This window comes from Phyllostomus hastatus, unplaced genomic scaffold (assembly GCF_019186645.2).
Source record: "Phyllostomus hastatus isolate PE091 unplaced genomic scaffold, TTU_PhHast_1.1 phas_scaffold_46, whole genome shotgun sequence".
Lineage (NCBI taxonomy): Eukaryota > Metazoa > Chordata > Mammalia > Chiroptera > Phyllostomidae > Phyllostomus > Phyllostomus hastatus.
The window spans coordinates 22,482,507-22,502,867 of NW_025334032.1; the positions used below are offsets into that span (position 1 = coordinate 22,482,507).

The 20,361-nt window shown below is 37.2% G+C and overlaps 1 protein-coding gene across 2 annotated transcripts in view; it reads left to right on the forward strand.

The window, feature by feature from the left end:
• Positions 1-20,361, forward strand: part of ZMAT4 (zinc finger matrin-type 4) — a 316,551-nt gene that overhangs the window by 270,030 nt on the left and 26,160 nt on the right. For both annotated transcript variants that reach the window (XM_045821472.1, XM_045821471.1), the window contains one exon: positions 7,840-7,936. In XM_045821472.1, the coding sequence (XP_045677428.1) occupies positions 7,840-7,936 (97 nt within the window). The remainder of the gene's footprint in view (positions 1-7,839; positions 7,937-20,361) is intronic.

The following is a 20,361-nucleotide window of genomic DNA, read 5'->3' on the forward strand; positions in this document are numbered from 1 at the left end:
TATTATTCCATTGTATGAACACATCATAATTTGCTTGTCTATTACTGTGTTGATGAACATTTACATTGTTTTGAGTTTTTCTTCCTCAGGTAAGTGTCTAGGAATAGAATTTCTGAGTCACAGGGTAAAATGTGTTTAACTTGGAAAGAAATTGACAGTTCTCCCAAGTACTTTTACCATTTTGGAGTCTTCGTAGAAATTTATGAGAATTTCAGATTTTCCACTCATTCCAGTCATTTACATTGGGCATTGTTGTTTTATTTGAAGGTAGCAGTTGTAGATAGTGAGACAGTAGTTAATTGTTCCTTTAATTTTTATTTCCCTGGTGGGTGACAAATAATGTTGAGCACCTTTTCATGTACTTATTGATCATTTTTTGTATCTTTTTTATAACATATCCGATGAAATATTTTGTCCTTTGGAAAAATTGGGTTGTTTGTCTTTTTTTATTGATTTGTAGGAGTTAATTGTGTATTCTGGAAACAAATCTTATCAGATATATATATTGCAAATATTTTTTTTCTTAGGAGATAGCTTAACTTTTATTTTTTCTCTTTTTATTAATCCCTTCATCTTTTAAACTTTTTGTCTTCTTAATTTTTTTTAGTAAGAACAGGCTTTTGATTGTTATAAAATTCAGTTTTTCATTTTTTATCTTTTATGTTTTTGTTTCCTAAGAAATCTCTGTCTACCCCAAGTTCATTAAATATTCACCTGTGTTTTTCCAGGAGCTTTATAGTTTTAGCTTTTACATTCAAATCTATAATAAATCTGAATTTTAATGTCTGTTATTAAGTAGAAGTTGATGTACATCTTTTTGTTGCACACATTTATCTAGTTGTCCCAACACCATTTGTTAAATAATTTTTTTTCACCTTTGAATTGCCTTAACACCTTTGTTACAAATCAATGAAAGTGGTCAAAAGATAGTAACTTTCAGTTATAAGATAAATACTATTGGCGATGTAATGTACAACTGATAAGTATAGTTAACACTGCTGTTATGGTATATTTGTAAGTTGCTCAGAGAGTAGATCCTATAAGTTCTTGTAATAAGGAAAAATTTTTTTGTGTGTGTATCCACATGAGATAATGGGTGTTAACTAAACTTTTTGTGATAATCATTTCACAGTATATGTATTTCAAGTCATTATGGGGTATATGTGAACATATACAGAACTGTATTGTCAATTACATCTTAAATGACCCTTTGGGTGTAGATCTGGTTGTGGACTCTCGATTCTGTTCCATTGATGCAACTTCTCCATCCTTATGCTAATGCAACACTTTTATGATTACATCAAATGTTATAGGAAATCTTAACATCTTCAAGTGTGAATCCTTAAAATTTTTTTCACAATTGTTTTGGCCATTCTGGATACTTTGATTTTGATGTTAATTTTGCAATCTACTTGTCTGTTTCTACAAAGAACCTGTTGGAATCTTGATTGACTTTGTATTGAATATAAAGGAAAACTGATATCTAGCAATATTGATCTTTCTAGCTCACAAATATCATATATATATCTTTGTATGTATTTAGGTTTTCCCTAATTTTTCTGAAAATGTTCTATAGTTTTCAGTCACATACATCTTTTATTAAATTTATTAAGAGTTTAAAATATTTTTGATACTATTATGCTAGATTTATTTTTTTATTTTCCAGTTGTTTGTAACTATTTTAAAAATGCAATTGATTTTTTTCCCTATTGACCTTGTGTACAGTGACTTTACTAAATTCAATTATATTAGTAGTTATTTTATAGCTCCCTTAGGACCATCTATGTAAACAATGGTATCTTCTATAAATAGACAATTTTACTCCTTCATTTCCAATCTGTAAGCATATTTTTCTCTTTCTTCTCTTATTTTACAGCCTAGAATTAATCTCCAGTGCAATGATGAATAGAAAAAATAAGAGTTGTATTCTTAGCTTTTTCCTTATCTTAGGAAATTGTTCAGTACTTTACTATTTAATATAATATTAGCTGTAGGTTTTTGATGGGTGCTCTTTATAAAATTAAGAAAGTTCTTTTCCAGTATGCTGAGAATTTTGATCTTGAATGGATGTTGAAATGTGTCCAGTGCTCTTTTGGGCATCTATTATGATTATATTATTTTCTCATTTTGTTTGTTAATATAGTGAATTACTATATTATTTAACTTTTAAATGTTAAGCCACTCTTGCTTCCTGGAATAAACAAACTTTGTTGTGATATGATTATCTTTGTATGTATGTACATACATGTCAACATGCATGTCTATATCTGTGTTGTTTCTGATTTGCCAATTTTTAAAGGACTTTTCTGTCATGTTCATGATCAATATTGGTTTGCAATTTTATTTTCATTTAGAGTCTGTCAAAATTTGTTAGTGCTATGCTGGTTCAAAAGCAAGAGCAAAAGTGTTTCTTCCTCCTCTTTTCACTGAAAGACGTTGTATAAGTAGATATTATGCAACCCTTTAATGTTTCATAGAATTCTCCAGTGACACCCTCTGGGTCTAGAGCTCTTTTCCTGCCTTCTTCTGTGTTAATCGAATCAGATAATTTTATTATCTTATTTTATTTTCCCTATAAGTTCTTTAGCTTTATGGCTTTGTGTTTGTTTCTAGGGGATTATAGTGTGCAGCCTTAAATGACCACTATCTATTCAGAGTTAATATTTACCATCTCACGTAAAACATAATGACCTTTCAACAGTATTGTTCTACTCCTATTCATCGTTGTGCTATTATTGACATACATGCATGTTTTACATGTGTATATATGTATATATATATATTAAAAATACCACAGTACACAATTCAGTATACACAATACACAATACAGTATTGCATTAAATTGTCCACTGTCTTCAGATAAATTTAGAGGAATAAGAATGTAGATTCCCACACATTAATCAATGAGGGTTCACCACCTTGTCCTGTGCATGTGAGTTTACAGCCGGTGCCATTTGCCCCCCACCTTCAGGACTCTGTACGCATTTCTGTGACACAGGTCTGCTGGAAAACTGTTCTCTTAGTTTGTATTGAAAATTTTCTTATTCTACTTTCAATTTTGAAGGATATTTTTGCTGCAGATAGAATTCTGAGTTGACAGTTTTGTTTAATTTAGTTTGTTTCTTTCACTGCCTTTTGTTCCTTGGACAGACCAAGCTCATTTCCACTCCTGGCTCTCTGTCTGGCTGTTTACTCCCCCAGGCAACTCTTGGACTAGTTCTTCATGTCACAGCTCGCTTCTCGTCCCTCTGGTTTCACATCCCACTTCTCAGAGGACTCTGTTGACCGTGCTATCAAAAATCACCCTTCTTCCTTGTTTCTCTCTCATTAGCCTATCTACATCCTGTGTGCTACTTTCACAATCTTTAATTATGTTTTTATTTGTTTACTAGTTTCTTGTGTTCCTGCCAGGCTAGCTCCATAAAGAATTTTATTCTGTCTGTTTTATTCCCTCCTACATTCTTGGCATTCAGCAAAATAACTGACATCATAACAAAGGCACAGTGACACTTCTCTCATGTAGAATGGATGCAGCTGAAGTTGCAGGGACACCTAGAGTCTAGCTTTGCTGGACTTGAAAAGGCACACAGAGTAATCACATACTGCTCCACTCTCCAGGACCATCTGTTCTACACACTGTGCTTAGGGATATAAGTACAAAAGCAATGCATCTTCAAGAAGCTTTTTCAGCCTCTTTGAGTTAGAAACAATCTCCTCCTCTAGTTCCCGTAACACTCTGCTCATCCTACTCGTACTGACTGTGGTACTTTTTATGATCTACCTTTCACACTGTCGCTATTTGTATACATATATTCTCTCTCTACAGCCGTCTGTCAGATCCTTGCAGGCGGGGACTGTATTTCCTGACACATATTGGAAATCTTGCAGATATAACCTTTAGGTCTGCAAAGATTTTTGGATACTCTTAGTATGGTATTGCACTGAAAATGAATTAAATAAGAAAGTTCCCTTTTTTGTTTAGTAAGACTCTCTATTTCTTTGAGGAAAGGAAGCTATAAAATTCAGAGCAATTTGGATTTCAACTGAGCATTAATAAAGCCCTAAGTTCCCGCCAAGGACACTGTGTCATGAGTGGGGGAGGACTCCCCTGCCCCTTCGCTGCCTTTGTTCTTGTTTATATGCACTGCCTTTCCCATTTCTGCTCCCTGTAGTCTGCCTCGCAATAAAGTGCCAAATATTTCCTGCCCACGCCTCTCTCTGGCTGCAGAGCATGAGAACTGTAATGAAAAGCAACAGATCAGAATATTTATTTTAGATTTGTTGGTGATGTTGAAAGTGCCCATTTTTAAACATAAATATTTATGCCCATTGCCAAGCCAAACCTTCGTTTGTTACGAGGGGAACTTTGATTGGTCTGTAGTCTGAAGAGGACCCCTATAAAAAGTAGTTATCGTGTATTATGACAAAATTGATGGAGAACTGCAGAGGGAGGAAGGCCTGAAGCTGGTTTTCATATTCTGATTTGACGCATAAAAGAGGAGATGAGGATTCAAAGAACTCCTGTGCACGGTCATTGTGATAACGTATGGCCTCTGGGCTTGGGGTCCACGGTAATCTTTTTGAATCATGCACGCCTGTGAAATGCAAAAGCAATGGGAGCACAGCTCTTTTTTATGGAATAATATATTTTTAAAGACCTACTATTGTTCTGGCAGATTGAAGTTACCAAAAAGCATGGATGTCTATGGGGCAGTACTTTATACAGTGTATGTGTATTTCGGGGGCTGGGGTTACAAGTCGAAAACTTCTTGTCTATTCCCAGGCCCCATTCCAAAGCTTATAGAATCAGAATCTCCAGAAGTTGTGCCTGAGAGTCTACATTTTAGCATGATCATTAGAAGCAGTATTCACACTGAGAATTTTGAGAGTCATTGCTTGAGGGAATAGAGAGTCAACAGTTGTCTATTTCATCTCTGAATCATCAGTCTCTGCCTGGAAATTTTGAGTCCCTTAGATTGCTTCCTAAGAAGGTCCCAGAGATCTGTGGGTTCATTATTTGTTTCCCTATGACTGAATATAACTGAATTGACTTTTAATTGAACAGTTAGGGATATCAGTGTCCAATTATGTGATTGAAACTAAAACAACAAGCCAGTCTTTCCACTGGCCAGTCCAGTTTATCCTATGACACATCAAATAGATTTTTCTGAAACCTGCATTGGGCCATACAAATTTGACAGTGTCCTTGAGGTTCTGTTTTTTTTGCCACATTATCGACATAAGAGTGATTCTGTAACATTCAGTGAGACTCATTAGATGTAATCAGAAAGTAACCTTACTCTTGCCCTCTGCTGCCCTTTCAAACTCTCTGTGGGGTTACTTTTTTCCTCCCTCTTGGATAAAAACTGGGATAAGTTTAATGAGTTTTCACACACTTTTAAGCAGCAAAGATTTCTTTACTTTTATTTCTAGATACATAAAAGTTCTTTGTCATTAATTGACATATCCAGGATAGGAAAATATTTTTTAAACTATCTTCTAACTTTATTAAAAGTTTTTCCCTTCCTTAGCTCAGTTCTGCTTGGGCTGCCTGAGTAGGTAGGCTCTCTTTTTCTCTGCCTGGGGCTTTTGCTTTTCTTCTAAGGATTTTGCTTTTCTTTCTTTACCTTGGCAGATTGCCTCAGGTTCCTCCAAGGCTGAGGGATTCAGTGTATCAAGTGAGAAAGGTGAAGGGGATTAAGGTTTACTTGATAGATACGTATATGAAGCTGGCATAGATCTTGCCTGGCTTGGCAGGGGTTGCAAACTGACTACTCATGGAAGGATTTCTTGGCTCTTTCAGGAACTCAGCATTACTTGATCTGAGCTAAATATTTCCTTTGAGATCATGCCGACCTTCTGGATTTCCAGCTGAACACTTCTAGCATCTTTCCTTTGAGATCCCATTGTCCTCAACTCCAGCATCTAAGACATCTCCAAACCAGCTCCTCTCATACACAGTACACACATGGTCTGTGGGAACTTCCACATATCTTATGCTCTGGCAAGCTCTGTGAATACAGGCTGTGCCTAATTCTGCTACCTTTCTTTCTTTGCCATCAGAGTAGCTAATAGCCACAATCTCTAGGGCTTTGGATCTTGCAGGTGGTTTAGTGTTCAAGAACCTTCTTCCCAAGTACAAGAAAGCATGCCTCCAGCTCTCTAGATAGTTCATTGAATCCTTTTCCCATAGGGTACAGGTAAGAGAGAACTACCCCCATAAGGTAAGTTCTCTCACATGGAGAAGGGTAAGTAACATTCACAGTACTGTATAAGCTCCCTTTAAGAAATTCCCTACCTCTTTCTTCTATCTCCTTTTTAGACTGGAGGTGAATGATCAGCTTGGGGCTGGAAACGGGTTCTTGATCACTTCCTTTGGATGCCCTGAACTGGGGCTCTCACATTCACTTTAGCAATGTGGGTGTAGTTAGCATCCGTGTCTTAGGGCTTCATCTAGGACATTGGGACAGAAAGAGTTGCATTTGAACATCTTTTTGAAATCGTAAAAATAGTTTATTTATATTGATTGCTTGTTATGTGTCAGACACTCTCTCATGCATGCTTTATCTCACTCGGTTTCCCCCACAATCATGTAAGAAATCAGAAGTACAGAGAGGTCAAATACTTTGTATAAAGTCACCCAGGTAGCAGGTTGTAAAATTCTTCCAACTCTGTGCATTATTTTCCTTTTAAGAAAATAAGAACTTTGTCTCTTAGAAAGAAAATACTCTGCATTCATCAGAAAAAAAAATGCTACAGCTGCCTAATAGCCTGGCTTTTTACAAGGATAAGACATTGAATTTTGGAGCAAAATTAATAAAAACAACTCTCGCTTGCTAAGAATTTTAATATATCTTACTGACTTAATTCTTACAACAACTTTGTGATGCAGATGGTCTTGTCTTCATCTTGCAGATGAAGGAAACTGGGGCCAGGAAGAAATTATGTGACTTCCCCTAGATCATACAACCAGAAATAATTGAAGCCAGAATTTAGATCTGAAGTTTCAGATCTTGACTATGAGTTTACTTTCCTCTCTGCCCTGATGGGACACACTAGCAGAAGGAATTTGTTCTGTTGTAGGTCTCTGAGCTGTGACAAATCTTTCAAGTTGTTTGGTTAAAGCTGCTTCCTAACACGCTTGACTCTAGATGAGTCAATGTTACAAAGGAGTCGGGTTTTTACTAAACTTCTTGGAGCAAAGAGCAACTTACTCATCTTGGAATTCTCAGTGCCTGGTCCAAAGTTGATAGTCTATTCATGAAGTAATTAAATGAATAAACAAATAAATACATAACTTTCTTTTAAACTCTTTGGTGGAAAGTTAGCATTCATGTGAATTAGATTAACATTTGATCCTTCTGAGTGTTTACATTTTATAAGATGGTCCTGGAAGAAGAACACAAATGAGTGATAAGTGTGCTGTTGTCTGATTCTGCCATCGGAGTAGTGGTGGAAGAAGAACTGAGACAGGTTTTCTCTGGAGTCTCAAGTTTCATGCAGATGTGACAGCTTACCATGTCTGTCTGCCTCGAGAAAAAGTGGACTGCTTCTTTGCTTGGGTTACAAAATTTCCAGAAGCATTTTCCATCAATAAAGTATGTTCTAATAATGTCAGTCACCCATAAATGAAGCAGGCAGCTTCTAGCATAATTCACAGTTATAATACTTCTTCTATGCGACCTATTGACGGGGCTCTGGAAGGAGGGGCAGAAGGGTTGGTGGGGTGGACCAGATAACCTGTAAGCTGCTCTGAGCCTGAACTTTTGGAGAATCTTGGGTTCATTCAGGGGGGTGAAGACAAGCATGCAGCTAATCGGGTCTGTCTGTTGTCCACAGGTCTGAGGCGCAATTACAGATGTACCATCTGCAGTGTCTCTCTAAACTCAATAGAACAGTATCATGCCCACCTGAAAGGATCTAAACATCAGACCAAGTAGGTACTTTCATACTTTCCCTCTTTAGTCCTTTCATATGTGATTTGTAGATGATGATCAAAGGCTAAACATTTTAATTATTTCAAAATAAATAGATGGAAACAACATCTCTTTATCTCCAGAGTTCCCTTGATATTTTTGCTGGGAAGCCTCCAAAAGTCCACTTGAAGAATGGCTTCTCCTTTTGTGGCACAAGTAATGACAGGCTTTCTTTTTTCATTCTTTAAGGACAGTTCACATTTTTGTAAACTTCAGGAACGTTTTATATCTATGCCAAGTGTTTTTAAATAAACAATGTTATCTCTGTCTGGAGGATGTGCCAGACTTTAGCATTATTTCAAATGTTATGAATATCTTCTGCCATTTCTAGATGAATCTTGTTAATTAGTATAGAAACCTAACAAATTTGATGATGTATTCAATCATTCATGTACATGAGTATTTCCAATTAAATGGAAGCTTATTTCATTACATAAAACAATTCTCATGATTTTAAACCTGAAAAGGCCAATTGGGCATATTTACCTTCATGTATACTTCTCATCTTCTTAAAAATAAATGACATTAGCTTTGTAGGCATTTTTAAAGTAACTGCTAGGACTGTTAATAAAACCTGACAACATAGAAAAAAACAAGGAATATCTCAAAAATATGTAATTTTCCTGAGTGTGGTTGTTTTCATTTCTCTGATATTTATTAGCAGAATCATTTAACAGATTTGACTGTACCAAGGCTTCATAAATAATGAATGATGTATTCAACAAACATTTATTGAGCTGTACTATGTGTCAGCTCCGAGGCGCACGCTAGGAAATAAAAGATGAATTGACCCAGGCCTGCCTCTTGAGGAGCTGACCGCCAGACCGCCTTGTAAAGACATAGATTTTTCTCGAATACCATGTGGGCTCTCAGAGCTTTGAGTACTAGGGAAGGGGCCACCAGAGCAAGCTGTACAGGGACACTGGTGCAGTGGCTGAGCACAGAAGGAAGAAGTCACATTCTGATTCTGCTCACCCTCAGAACCCTGGGGCCTAACACAGCACTTCATGCATCTTAAGGGATTCATAAACATTTTTGAATGAATGAAGAAATGGTTTTAAACTATAAGTAAAATTTTCCATGCAGGAGTATGAGGAAGGTGAATTCCAGGCAAGCAAATTTCTTTGTGAGGTTATTTTAAAGACACAGGTCACGGGGTCTGGTGTAGGTGAGGAAACGTAAGCCCAGCGTTGGTTACTGATTCTCAGTCTTTGCATCCATGTCACATTGTCTCATGATCAAAGCCACTTTCATGACTTGCTTTACTCTGATCCACCCCAGAGCACTTTTATCAAGGTAATTAAGCAAAAGGAAGATTTTCTCTGATTTGTGATGGAGTGCCTAGAGTGCTCCTATGGATCATCGGACACTGCTGGCCACTCCCCCACCTAGTAGTCTATTCATCGTCTGACTAGTATATTGTAAGAGGCACCATATGCATTCTACTAACCTGGATCTGATGTACACACAGACACAAGTAGCTGCAACAATAAATGGTAATCTTTTAGGGGCATGTATTTATTGCTCTTAATATAGATAATATGTATCATAATATAATATATATTGAAAACATACAAAGGTAGACAATAGTGACTGGAAGTAGCATGAGTCCTGTAAATGACTAATGCAGACAGTATCTTCAGCTTCAGGAAAATCTGCCTCCCTATGTGTACATGTACAACTTGACATGCCAGAATCTGTGCTAGGCATTCTCACACCTATTGTCTCCTTTGATGCACTTCACTACCTTGAGATAACTACTAACAACCCATTATTTTATATGAAAACACTAAGGCTCAGAGAGACAAAGAAGCTTACCCAATGTCACCTGGTCAACGAATGGCAGAGTGGGAGTGACATCTCACAGTATCTGACCTGTGCTTCTGCTTCTTCCACTTCACTCAGTCACCACACACGGGCTTGGCATGGATGCCTGCTGACACAGAGTACAGTGATGAGGTTTGAGAAAAGGGGGCAACCTTCCCTGGAAGGATTTAATAAATATATGTGACTTCAGAAGGGTACCTCTTCTACTGTACTGCCTTCTTTCCAATAAAGACAGTTCTTTTCTGCCTCAAAAGAATAAGGTCTCTCTTGTTCTGAGAAGTAAAGTGAGGGGAATGTGAAAGAAATCATTGTAATAGCCTTGACCCACATGCCTGTTTCACCTGCCATATACCAGATTTAGGATGTGTGTGATCTGTTGTTCCATAATACTTTGTAATATGTTTGTCAGGTTCAATCTCAGAATTTATGCATGCTTCATTGAATAAATTGAGAGGTCTTCCCTCTATTTCTAATCCCTGACAGAGTTTGTGGTAAATTGCTATTATTCCTTAAATATTAGGAAGAAAGCATTGATGTAACCATCTGGGCTTGGAGTTTATACTGCAGAAATATCTGTACTAGAATTTTAATGTCTTTAATATAGCACTATTCATATTTTCTATTTCTTCTTGGATCAGTTTTAATTCATTATTTTTCAATGAATTTGCTCATTTTATCTACATTTTAAAATGTATTGGTATGTAGTTGTGCATTATATTCCTTTAATTTTATTTTTAATGTTTGTAGGATGTTTTTCACTCTTGACTTTATTTATTTGTGTCTCTTCCTTTTCTTGCTTGTTGATCATTTTTGTTAGAATTTTATCAATACTAGGTGTTTTGATGAATGAACTTTGGCATTTTTTGATTTTCTCTATGTGCAGTTATTTTCTACCATTTAAAAATTATTTCCTTCTTTCTACACCCTTTCAATTTAATTTGCATGCCTCCCCAGATTGTTAACATCAAAGTATAGGTTATTAATTTTTAAGTGTTTGTTTTATAATTCATGCATTTAAAGTTCTCATTGTGCCACCACAGATTATTTTAGCTACATTCTGCAAGTCACATTTTTTGTATCTCACAATTTTGCATATATAGTATTATCATCATTATTTATTTAAACATATTTTCTAATTTTTACTGCGATTTTTTCCTTACCCATAGTTAGGAAAATATTTGGGGGATTTTTCTATTATGTATTTTGTGATCCATTTGTGCCTGATTCTGCTGCAGTCAGAGGACACAGTCTGAGAGACTCCAGGCCCTTGACGTTTGTGTTGACTTGTCTTGTGGCCCAGGCATCTGGTCAGCTGTGGTAATACCCCATGTTCACTGGTTTTTAAAGTACTTTTTTAGTAATTAGGTAAATGGTTCTGTATATCAATTATGTTAGAATTTTCAACCTTGTTCAAATTTTCTGTGCCCTTACTGACTTTTGATCTGCTTATGATATTTATGAGAAACAGACATCATTTTAAAGTTCCAACTGTGAATATGGATTTATCTAAATGACTTCTTAATTTTATTTTTTAAAAAATATATATTAAAGGTATATTTTCATCAGGAAATATCCTTCTTTTTTTACTAATAATACTTTCCTTAATGTATACCAACTCTTCAAAGATTCCCAAATGTTTTCTTTAGAATTTATCCAGCCTTTACTTTGTCCTTAGGTGAAAGGTTAGTGTTATACCAATTACCCCATCAGAGCTGAAAATGAAAGTCAGCCAAACGGTTTGTAAGTATTCTAATCTGAGCAATTAAAATAACATGAGTGTTAAGGTGTCAGCAATTTTCAAGTTCCTTTATTTATATTTTTACTAATAATATCTAGAAAAAGTGTTGAGATGAGTAAAGTTTATTAAATTGTGTGGTGGAAAGAGCACTGAATTTTAAGTCAGTAGATCTTATTCTAATAGAAGTTTGCCACTGCGTCCTCTTGGGCACCGACAGGTCTTCCAGTCTCAGTTCCCTTACAGACACATGAATAGTGATGACAGGAGCCTGACAAACGTGAATTCACTTTCCATGCCTTTCTCATGAGCCTGGGCTCTTTCTTACTAATCCTGAATTTAGCTTTAAAATTCTTCTTACGACAGGTCCCCCAGTTAGCCTTCACCATTTTATTGGAGCTAGCAATGTGTCCCCAGTATTATGTCCACCCAGAACCTCAGAATGTGACATTATTTATAAGTAGGATCTTTGCAGATGTAAACAGAATTTCAAGGGGAAATTATTCCAGACTTAGTGTGGGCCCTAAATCCAGTGCCTCGTGTCTTTATGAGATAAAGGAAAGGGAGATTTGGCTACACAGAGAAGAAGGCCGTGTGAAGACATAGGCAGGGATTGGGGTTATGTTTCCACAAGCCAAAAACACCACGGGCCAGCAAGGTTGGAAGAGGCAAGGAATGATTCTCCTCTGGAACTTTTTGAGGGTGTGCCCTGCTGACACGTTGAGTTTAGACTTTGTTCCCTGGAACTGTGAGAGGATAAACTTCTGTTGTTTTAGGCTATGCAGTTTGTGGTTCTCTCTTACTTAGGGCAGCCCTAGGACATTAATGCAGTGTAAAACCTACTTGACTTATTCCATAAGCATCCCTTCAGTCACATATTCCTGGGCAACTTATTATGCCTGTCACAATAATGACAACAGTGGTGATGATGCTGATGAGGATGATGATGATGATGGTGATGATGCCACCGGTGAAAAGTGCTATGGAACGTCTGTTCAAGTGGAGTACAGCAACACATTAAAATGCTTTGAAAGTAGTGGGTTGGCCCGAAAAGTTCATTTAGTTTTTTCTGTAAAGTAAAAACACATTGTTCATTTTCACTGAAAACTTTATTGACTTGGATATTTTGAGTATGTCAGTTGTCTCCCATGTGGTGGGAGAAAACATTGATTGTTCTCAATTTCTGTCTCAATTTGATCACTATCAACTTCAACTGGTCTACCCTACCATGGAGCATCATCCAGTGAGACATTTTCAGCACAAAACTTCACAAACCACTTTTGACACATTCGATCAGTTGCAGCACTTTTTCCATATACTGTACAAATCTTTTTTTGTGTTTTAGCTGCAATTTCACCTTTATTGAAATAATAATGCATACTATGCCAAACATGTTGCATATTTTCTTCCATCTTCAATGTTAAAATGGCTATGCAAAAATTCACCAATTTTGATGCTTTTCTAATGCACGCTGATATGACAGCTGTCACAATATAATCTAACAAATTGTTTCGAATGAAGTTACTACTGACTTTATTACTAGTAGTAATATGGATTTTTTCTTTTTTTTTGGCAAACATCATAAACAACAAAATAGCAGTCAAATTTTTCTCCATCATTAAATAACAAGAGAAATACTAAGTGGCATTAAATAGCTAATGAGATTAAAGGTTTAGAAATGCAGGTGATCACACTAGTGTCTAAAGCAATTGCCTATTAGGTAGATTTTTCAGTGTTTCCAGGGGAGCTAGCCTGTCAATTAGTACAAATGATTAAAATGAAATTTAAAGGCAGATGAGTGCATACCATAGACTAATGAACAATTCCCATGCAATGTATTTAAATTTGAGATTGGGGAACACTTCAAGCCTTAGGACAGTATATTACCTAGAATAAAGGATATAAAAGTTGCCATTACTTACTTTGATACTTCAGTTGGTTGAAAATGAGACACAAGTGTCTAAGAGAATAAATCAGATTGACCAGAACTTAGCAGCAATTTCTAAATTTGCTTTTTTCTTTGATGGGAAACCTTAAATGGTGATACATATTGCTTTTTCTGCAGTTTTTTTTCACCTAGATGAACCCTCCAGACAAAGCATTTATATTATTCAGTTTTCCAATATATTAATTTATTTGTGAAGTGATTGAGTGGATGTTTAGACTAGTTTTCAGAGCTGGAATATATTTGCTTTAAATATCTTGGAATTCAGTTCCTGCCTTCAGGACAGTGGTAAGTTATCTGAGGGGTGCACAAAAATAAGTAAGATAGTTGCAAGATATGCCAACCATTAAGAACGCTTTTTTATTATGATAAATAAAAGTTGCATAAACCCCAAGAAGATGCTCTCTTTGGAAACAGGCAAACAAAGCAGCAACAAATTAATGTATAGACTTTTCAAAGGCTAAAAATATAAATATTATTTGTGGAATTTTCAGTATGGTGTACAGCCACTAACCAAGAATTTCAATAACCAGAGGAGTTGGGATTTGATATTGTGGTCTATTTTTTCATGAGAATTTTTTTTTTCTGAAAAGTATAAAAGTTCAGTAAAGTTCTGAGATGAGCAGGACATGAGACAGTGTTGAAAGGAGAGCTGTCCTTTCCCAAAGAGTGTCAGGTTATTTCTCTTCAGTTGATAATTATTTGGAAGCTGCTTGGAAAGGCCTGGAATAAAGAACAGTATCTAGAGCCCAACACAACTGTTCTGCCTGTCCTATTCGATGATTCTGGTGGTGCAAACTAGCTCTTCTAGGAAGCAGAGTTTATGGAGTGTTGCCGAATCTTCCTAGCCCAAGGCACTCCTAGATCCTGTGAATCGGGTGCCTGCTGCAGCACAGGGGTGAGGATGTGGCGAGACCTGGGGGTTAAAGGGTGTTCTCTTTTTAGCCCTGTTTTTTTAATAGAACATTCTGGTCCACTGTTGTCAACAGGCCTCCCTTTTCTAAGGAGGGACTCTGATGAAACAGAATCAAACTTTGCAAATGAAAAAGACAGTAGCCTGTAAAGAGGAGAATATCAGAGAAGACAGAAAAACAAAACAAAACCATATAACTCTCTCTATATAGCCCTAATGCACAGGCAATTCTAACAGCTCTATTTTTCAAAAAGTCTCACTTGCATGCTTTTTCTATATATACCACACCTAGGAATGCATTATAATTATAGTATGTGAATAGATTAGGCCTTTTGCAGGCTTGGAAAGAACTAAATGGTGAGCACCTTCATTCTTTCATGTTACTTTTAGCATTACTGCTGACATCTAATATTTCTCAGCTCACTCATTCTTCTACCCACCTCCTTCTTGGGGGACCCATAATCATTATTTTGTCTTGCTTGAAATTTGCATGAGTCACGGCTGTCTCCAGAGTAGTTCTGAGCTGATGATTTAATGTCCCAGATTTAATTGTGGACCCCACTGAAACCTTTCACATTCTTTGTCATGCTGCTTCAGATAGTCATCCAGGACCAATCACCAACCTGACATGGCTCTGAAAAGCACATCAAGAAAGAGAGAAAAGTCTGGAAGGAGGGTGGTGGAGCCTAATAGGCCTGCCTAGGAGGTGGACAACCAGAGCCCCATTGTCAGCCCTGTTTCTCACACTCTCTGTGGCTCTTAACAACTTTAAAACATTATTTGAAAATCTACCTATTGAGATGCAATTTACATACAATAAAATGCATAGATTTCAGGTATACAATTGGATGGGATTTGACACTTTATACACCATGTAATTACCAGCCCAACTAAAATATAAAACATTTTCTCAACCATCAAAAGTTCTCGTGCCCCTTTTCAGCCAATACCCCACCCCAAGCAAACACTTTTTGATTCTGTCAGCATAGCTTAAGTTTGCCTGTACTAGACCTTAGTAAAATAATATAGTATATATTCTTCACTTTCTGGCTTCTTTTGCCCAACATAATGTTCTTGAGATTCATTAATAATGTGGCACATATCAGTAGTTCTTTCTTTCCCTGTGTGGCTTTGAATAAATCATGGCCTCTCACCAAGCTTCAATGTCTTCATTTGAAACCTGAGGGAGCTGGAATATGGGGTAGTCAAGGTCTCTATCAATTCTAACATTCTCTTATTTTATGGCTTTGGTATTTAGCTTCTTTAACTGTTTTATACATTTTTTCAGCTGGCAGAAGATTGGCTGTAAACTAGTTCTTCTTTCGTGTTTACTTCTGTACTGCTGGGTGGCCCAGAGGGGATCTACCCTTTAATCACGTTGTGTGAGAGAAGAAGGCCTTTCATTCTGTCCTTAGACCAAAGGCCAGGGGCTTTCCAAATGCTGTCTGTCACTTGGAGGGAAAAGGGTGAAGCTGTTTGTATAAGGAGAAGGTAGAGAAAGAAGCTTATTTTAGCTTTATTTCATGCTATTAGTATAGATCACAAATTCTGGTGGCTTCTCAGGTAAGAGGGAGTCAGAAAGGTTCTAAAGGAGACCTTGGCCCCTCACCTGAACAGTCCAGGCATCTGGACTTGCACTCATCTTGGATCTTGTCTAAGCGACTGCAACCCCTTCCCACACATTTCACCAAAATTCATTAGAAATTAGATTGTGTTTGTCTATACACTGTATTTAGCTGCCATTGACTTTTACTCCAACCAAACTTTAGTAGAATGTTGACTTTGGCCAGAATCTGTCTACTCGTTTTAAAATTATCATGGAATATGCAATGCCAGGGAATCGAATGAAATAAGTGAAGAATTTCTCTTCATATAGGTTGATTTTGTTGGAAAAGTGGGGGGAGGAGACATGATGGGAGTGAAAACATGCCCTTGGTTGTGTTACTGAGTTCAATTGTCCATCACCTCTTTTGGGGGTAGAGGAGAGGATTGAGTATGTCCATTATGGCTGCATTTTCATAGTGTGGGTGGGGTAGTGGTGTGAGTGATTGGACAAGTTAGCCCTTCATATCATATAATTCAGTGCTACAACCAAAAATCTACTGAGTACCTAATATGGTGCATTAAAAACAGGCCTTAGGGACAACAGAAGGAGATACCAAGATACCATATTTTTGGACTATAAGATGCACCTCCCATATTTGGGAGGAAAAGAGGGGTGTGCCTTATAGTCCTAATGTAGCTTACTTGGCTCACTGCGGGGGGGGGGGCGCGGGGTGCAGGGGGTGGTTGATGGCAGTGGAGCGGGTTCACAGGAGGCAGGAGCAGGGTCACCGCTGCATTTCCCTCCCAAATTTTTGTGTGTGTAGGGGGCGGGGTAGTGTGTCTTATAGTCCAAAAAATACGGTAATTTTACCTCTCAGGAAATTTATAATCTAGTTGAGGGGATGCAACAAGTAGTCAAGTAATAATCATTAAAATCAACATAGAATATGGTAAGTAAAAGAGGTACAAAATGCCACTGGAATTCAGAAAAGGAAGAAATTGTGTCTGTTTGGGGGCCATCAGGAAAGGTCATTGAGGAGTGAGTACAGGAAAGTGGTTTGTGAATGAGACCATGAGGATCCAATCCCAGCTCTACTTTCCACTGAATGTGTGACCTTGAGCCTGTTACTTAAAGACCTATCTGTGACTTAGACTTCACATTAGTAAAGTATAACAGATTATAAAAATGCTTTCCAAAACTGACAGATGAGGATTGAGTTTTAAGAACAAAAAAAGAGCACAGAATTGCTTAGATAGTACTTGACATGAAGTTTTTCCACAATGAGTGTTTACATTGTGTATTAACAAAATTAAACTTGAAATAGGCCTCGAGGAATGGGTAGATGAATGTTCAGGTAGCAGTACTTCTGGTGTCCCAGTAATTCTTCTGTAAGATTGTCCCAGGCTTCTTTACAGCAAACTCTATTTTCTAGCCCAAATGTGGGGCTCCTGGACTCTCATTAAAAAAGTTCACTTTTTCTCAGGGTTTAATGTCATCCCAAAATGACATTAACCAGACAGTGGAACATAGAGATCTAGGGCAGGACTCCAAAGACCACTCTCATTCTGAATATCTTGTGGTCTTATGCCTTTTACCTGTTGAACATCCTCATGTTCTACAACAGGTTCAAGCTTGATATTTAGTCTTGCAATACCAGAAAGTACAACTTAAAAAAATAACTTTTAAAAGATTTTTATTTATTTTTTGAGGAGGAAGAGAGGGAGAGAAACGTCAATGTGTGAGAGATACATTGATCGGTTGCCTCTCGTATACATCCAGTTGGGGACCTGGCCTGCAACCCAGGCATGTGCTCTGACTGGGAATCAAACTGGCGACCTTTCAGTTCATAGGCTGGCAATCAATCCACTGAGCCACACCAGCCAGGTCCAGAAAGAACATTTTCTGAATGGTCCCAATTACACACAGTCTTTACACCTTGATTCCTCCCCAGGCTTCCCGCTTTATCTAGCCCTCTGATTCAGTTGCATTTTGTTAATCATTTGTAGTTAGCACATTACTCTCCAAAGACCATAGATTATAAACCTTGAAAACAAATTGAACTGTGATCCTGGTTAAATTTTCTAAAATCATTCCCCTGATATTTTTTGAGACCATGGATAGAGCTCCTTAACCATTCTGATAATATGGAGCTCACTTTTCTTCCCTGTTTGCATCCTTTCCACTCAGGCATCTATGTGCTTCTGCTCATACCAGAGTCTGGCTAATCTCAGTTGGAAGGGCTTTCTAAAAAACTGAATACTCTTCATGTGCAAGAGTGACACCTCTTTTAATGTTAACCACTGTTATTTCAGTTATAACTTAATAGCAAACAATTTGAAGATTTGGGTTTTTCTTATTTCTTTGAGTTAACATTATCTATACCATTCTGGATTGTGTTAAGGCTAGTCAGATGGAACCAGAATCTGGACCTCAGTCAGAATATAAATTTATATAAGCATCATAATAGTCATTTATATCTGTCACTCTTAATAGTCCTTAGCAGCAAATGGGAAATGTGTGTTTCGTCTAGAGCTTTTAGGGTCACAAAAAAATCTCAGCCTATTTCATGCTGAGTAGTCAAATACAAATCAAAATCTATAAAGCTAGGTTTCAGAAATGTGGGTGATATTTCAAGCTAGGGACACAATGAGTTCAAAGTTCTACCCACAGCCTCTGGTGCTATTATACTCTTTGGAGCTATATCTATCTGTTCTCTCCCTTATTTAAGTGCCCTTTCTTCTAAAGACACCTAACAGGATAACATGTGCACTGTATTCTTTTTGATTTCTAAAACCATCACCACCAAACTCATTTCTGTTCTAACACAAAGATCTTATAATAACCTTGAGTAGATGAGTTTCAGACCTCTGATTTTATTTCCTTGATAATAGATAAAGTTCAAATAATACACTCTATTTTATAACACCTTTCCAGTGCTAAATAAAATAAACTTACTTATAGCTAAGATTTTCATGAGCAGGCAACTTACTAAATTAGAATCTAGACAATAGATTCTATGAGAATGTCTATATGAGAAAGGACACTTCAAGTCTCTGTTGTAGATGGGTTTTACTGGGTGTGCTAAAGTTTTTCTCATTTTAAATCCAGCCTTAGGTTAGCATAATTCCTACTCAGGGCAACTGAGTAGGAGGGGTTTCAGATTTGTCAGCAGCCTTCATACTTCAAAGGTTTGGAAGCCAACTATATAGGTTTCTATTTCTTAGCCTTAGAACTGGATGTCATAATTTTGTAATTCCATATTATGTAAGAGTCCTGCAGGTAAAAGTGGACCCCCATGAAGAAGAGAGACCAGGTCAAAGTATAATCTGAGGGATTTCTTGCAGCCAGGAAATTCAGTGGCCAGCATCTGTTGTTCCCATTCCAAACATGAAGGAAAAGGGGTGAGCCTCTCTCACACAAGTATGGCAGCAAAACATCAGTGCGAGTAAAATATTCATCAGTGCTTTTCAACATATGTATACACTGGAGGGGTATTTTTCATTTCAAACTGAACTATCAAGAAACCCAGTAGCAATTAACTAATGAGCTAACCTTCTAGAATATGCAAGTGATATTTCTATAGTGAATCAAGAGAGTTCATTTCTATGAACAGAATTTGATCCACTCAAGATCTGGAGGTTTTCAGTGAGGCAACATGTCATGGTGAAGGAAAACCAGAGTGCTCACCGATTGGGTAAATAGTTTAGCAAATAATTATTAAGTGACCCACTATGTGCTAGGTTCTAAATCACGTAGTAGAACATGACAAGTGAATGTTTCATTCTTATCCTTAAAACGCTTGTGTAACTTTTAAGTGCAGAAACACTAAAGCTTTGCAATTCCAGAGGGTGAACCCTTAATTCTTTGGTGCATTCAGAGTGCAAGAGAGATTACTGGCGCTTTGCTCAGTGATGAAGGTCAGTGAGTGCTGAGTAGCTGTCAGCGATGTGGAGCTGGGGGGTGGCACAACAAGGACCCGCTATGCCTTCAATCATAATGTCATCACTAGGAATGCAGGCTCTTGGTGCAGTTCTTGGTGCCCAAAGTAGCCTGGAACCTGACTTAAGAAAGAAGGAAAGAAAACAAGCTCAGGATCCAGGAGGAAGTCAGGTGTGAACAGGATGAGGCACCTGCCTATGAACAGGAAGCTTTGTTGTATGGGCGGTTGTAAGGGCTTCACCTGCTAAGCCTTTACCCAAAAGAAACTAATTTCTTCACTTAAAAGTTTACTTGTTCTGGGTTCTCTTTGTACAGCCCTTTTACTTATATATGCTTATTTAAATTTGGTAACACCTGATAGGATATTTTATCATTATTAAGTGAGGAGAGAAAACAGGAATAACAATTATATTAAGAATAAATGACATTGGTGATCAAAGAATTATGATTAGAGACATTCATCTGTCCAACCTCTGTTGA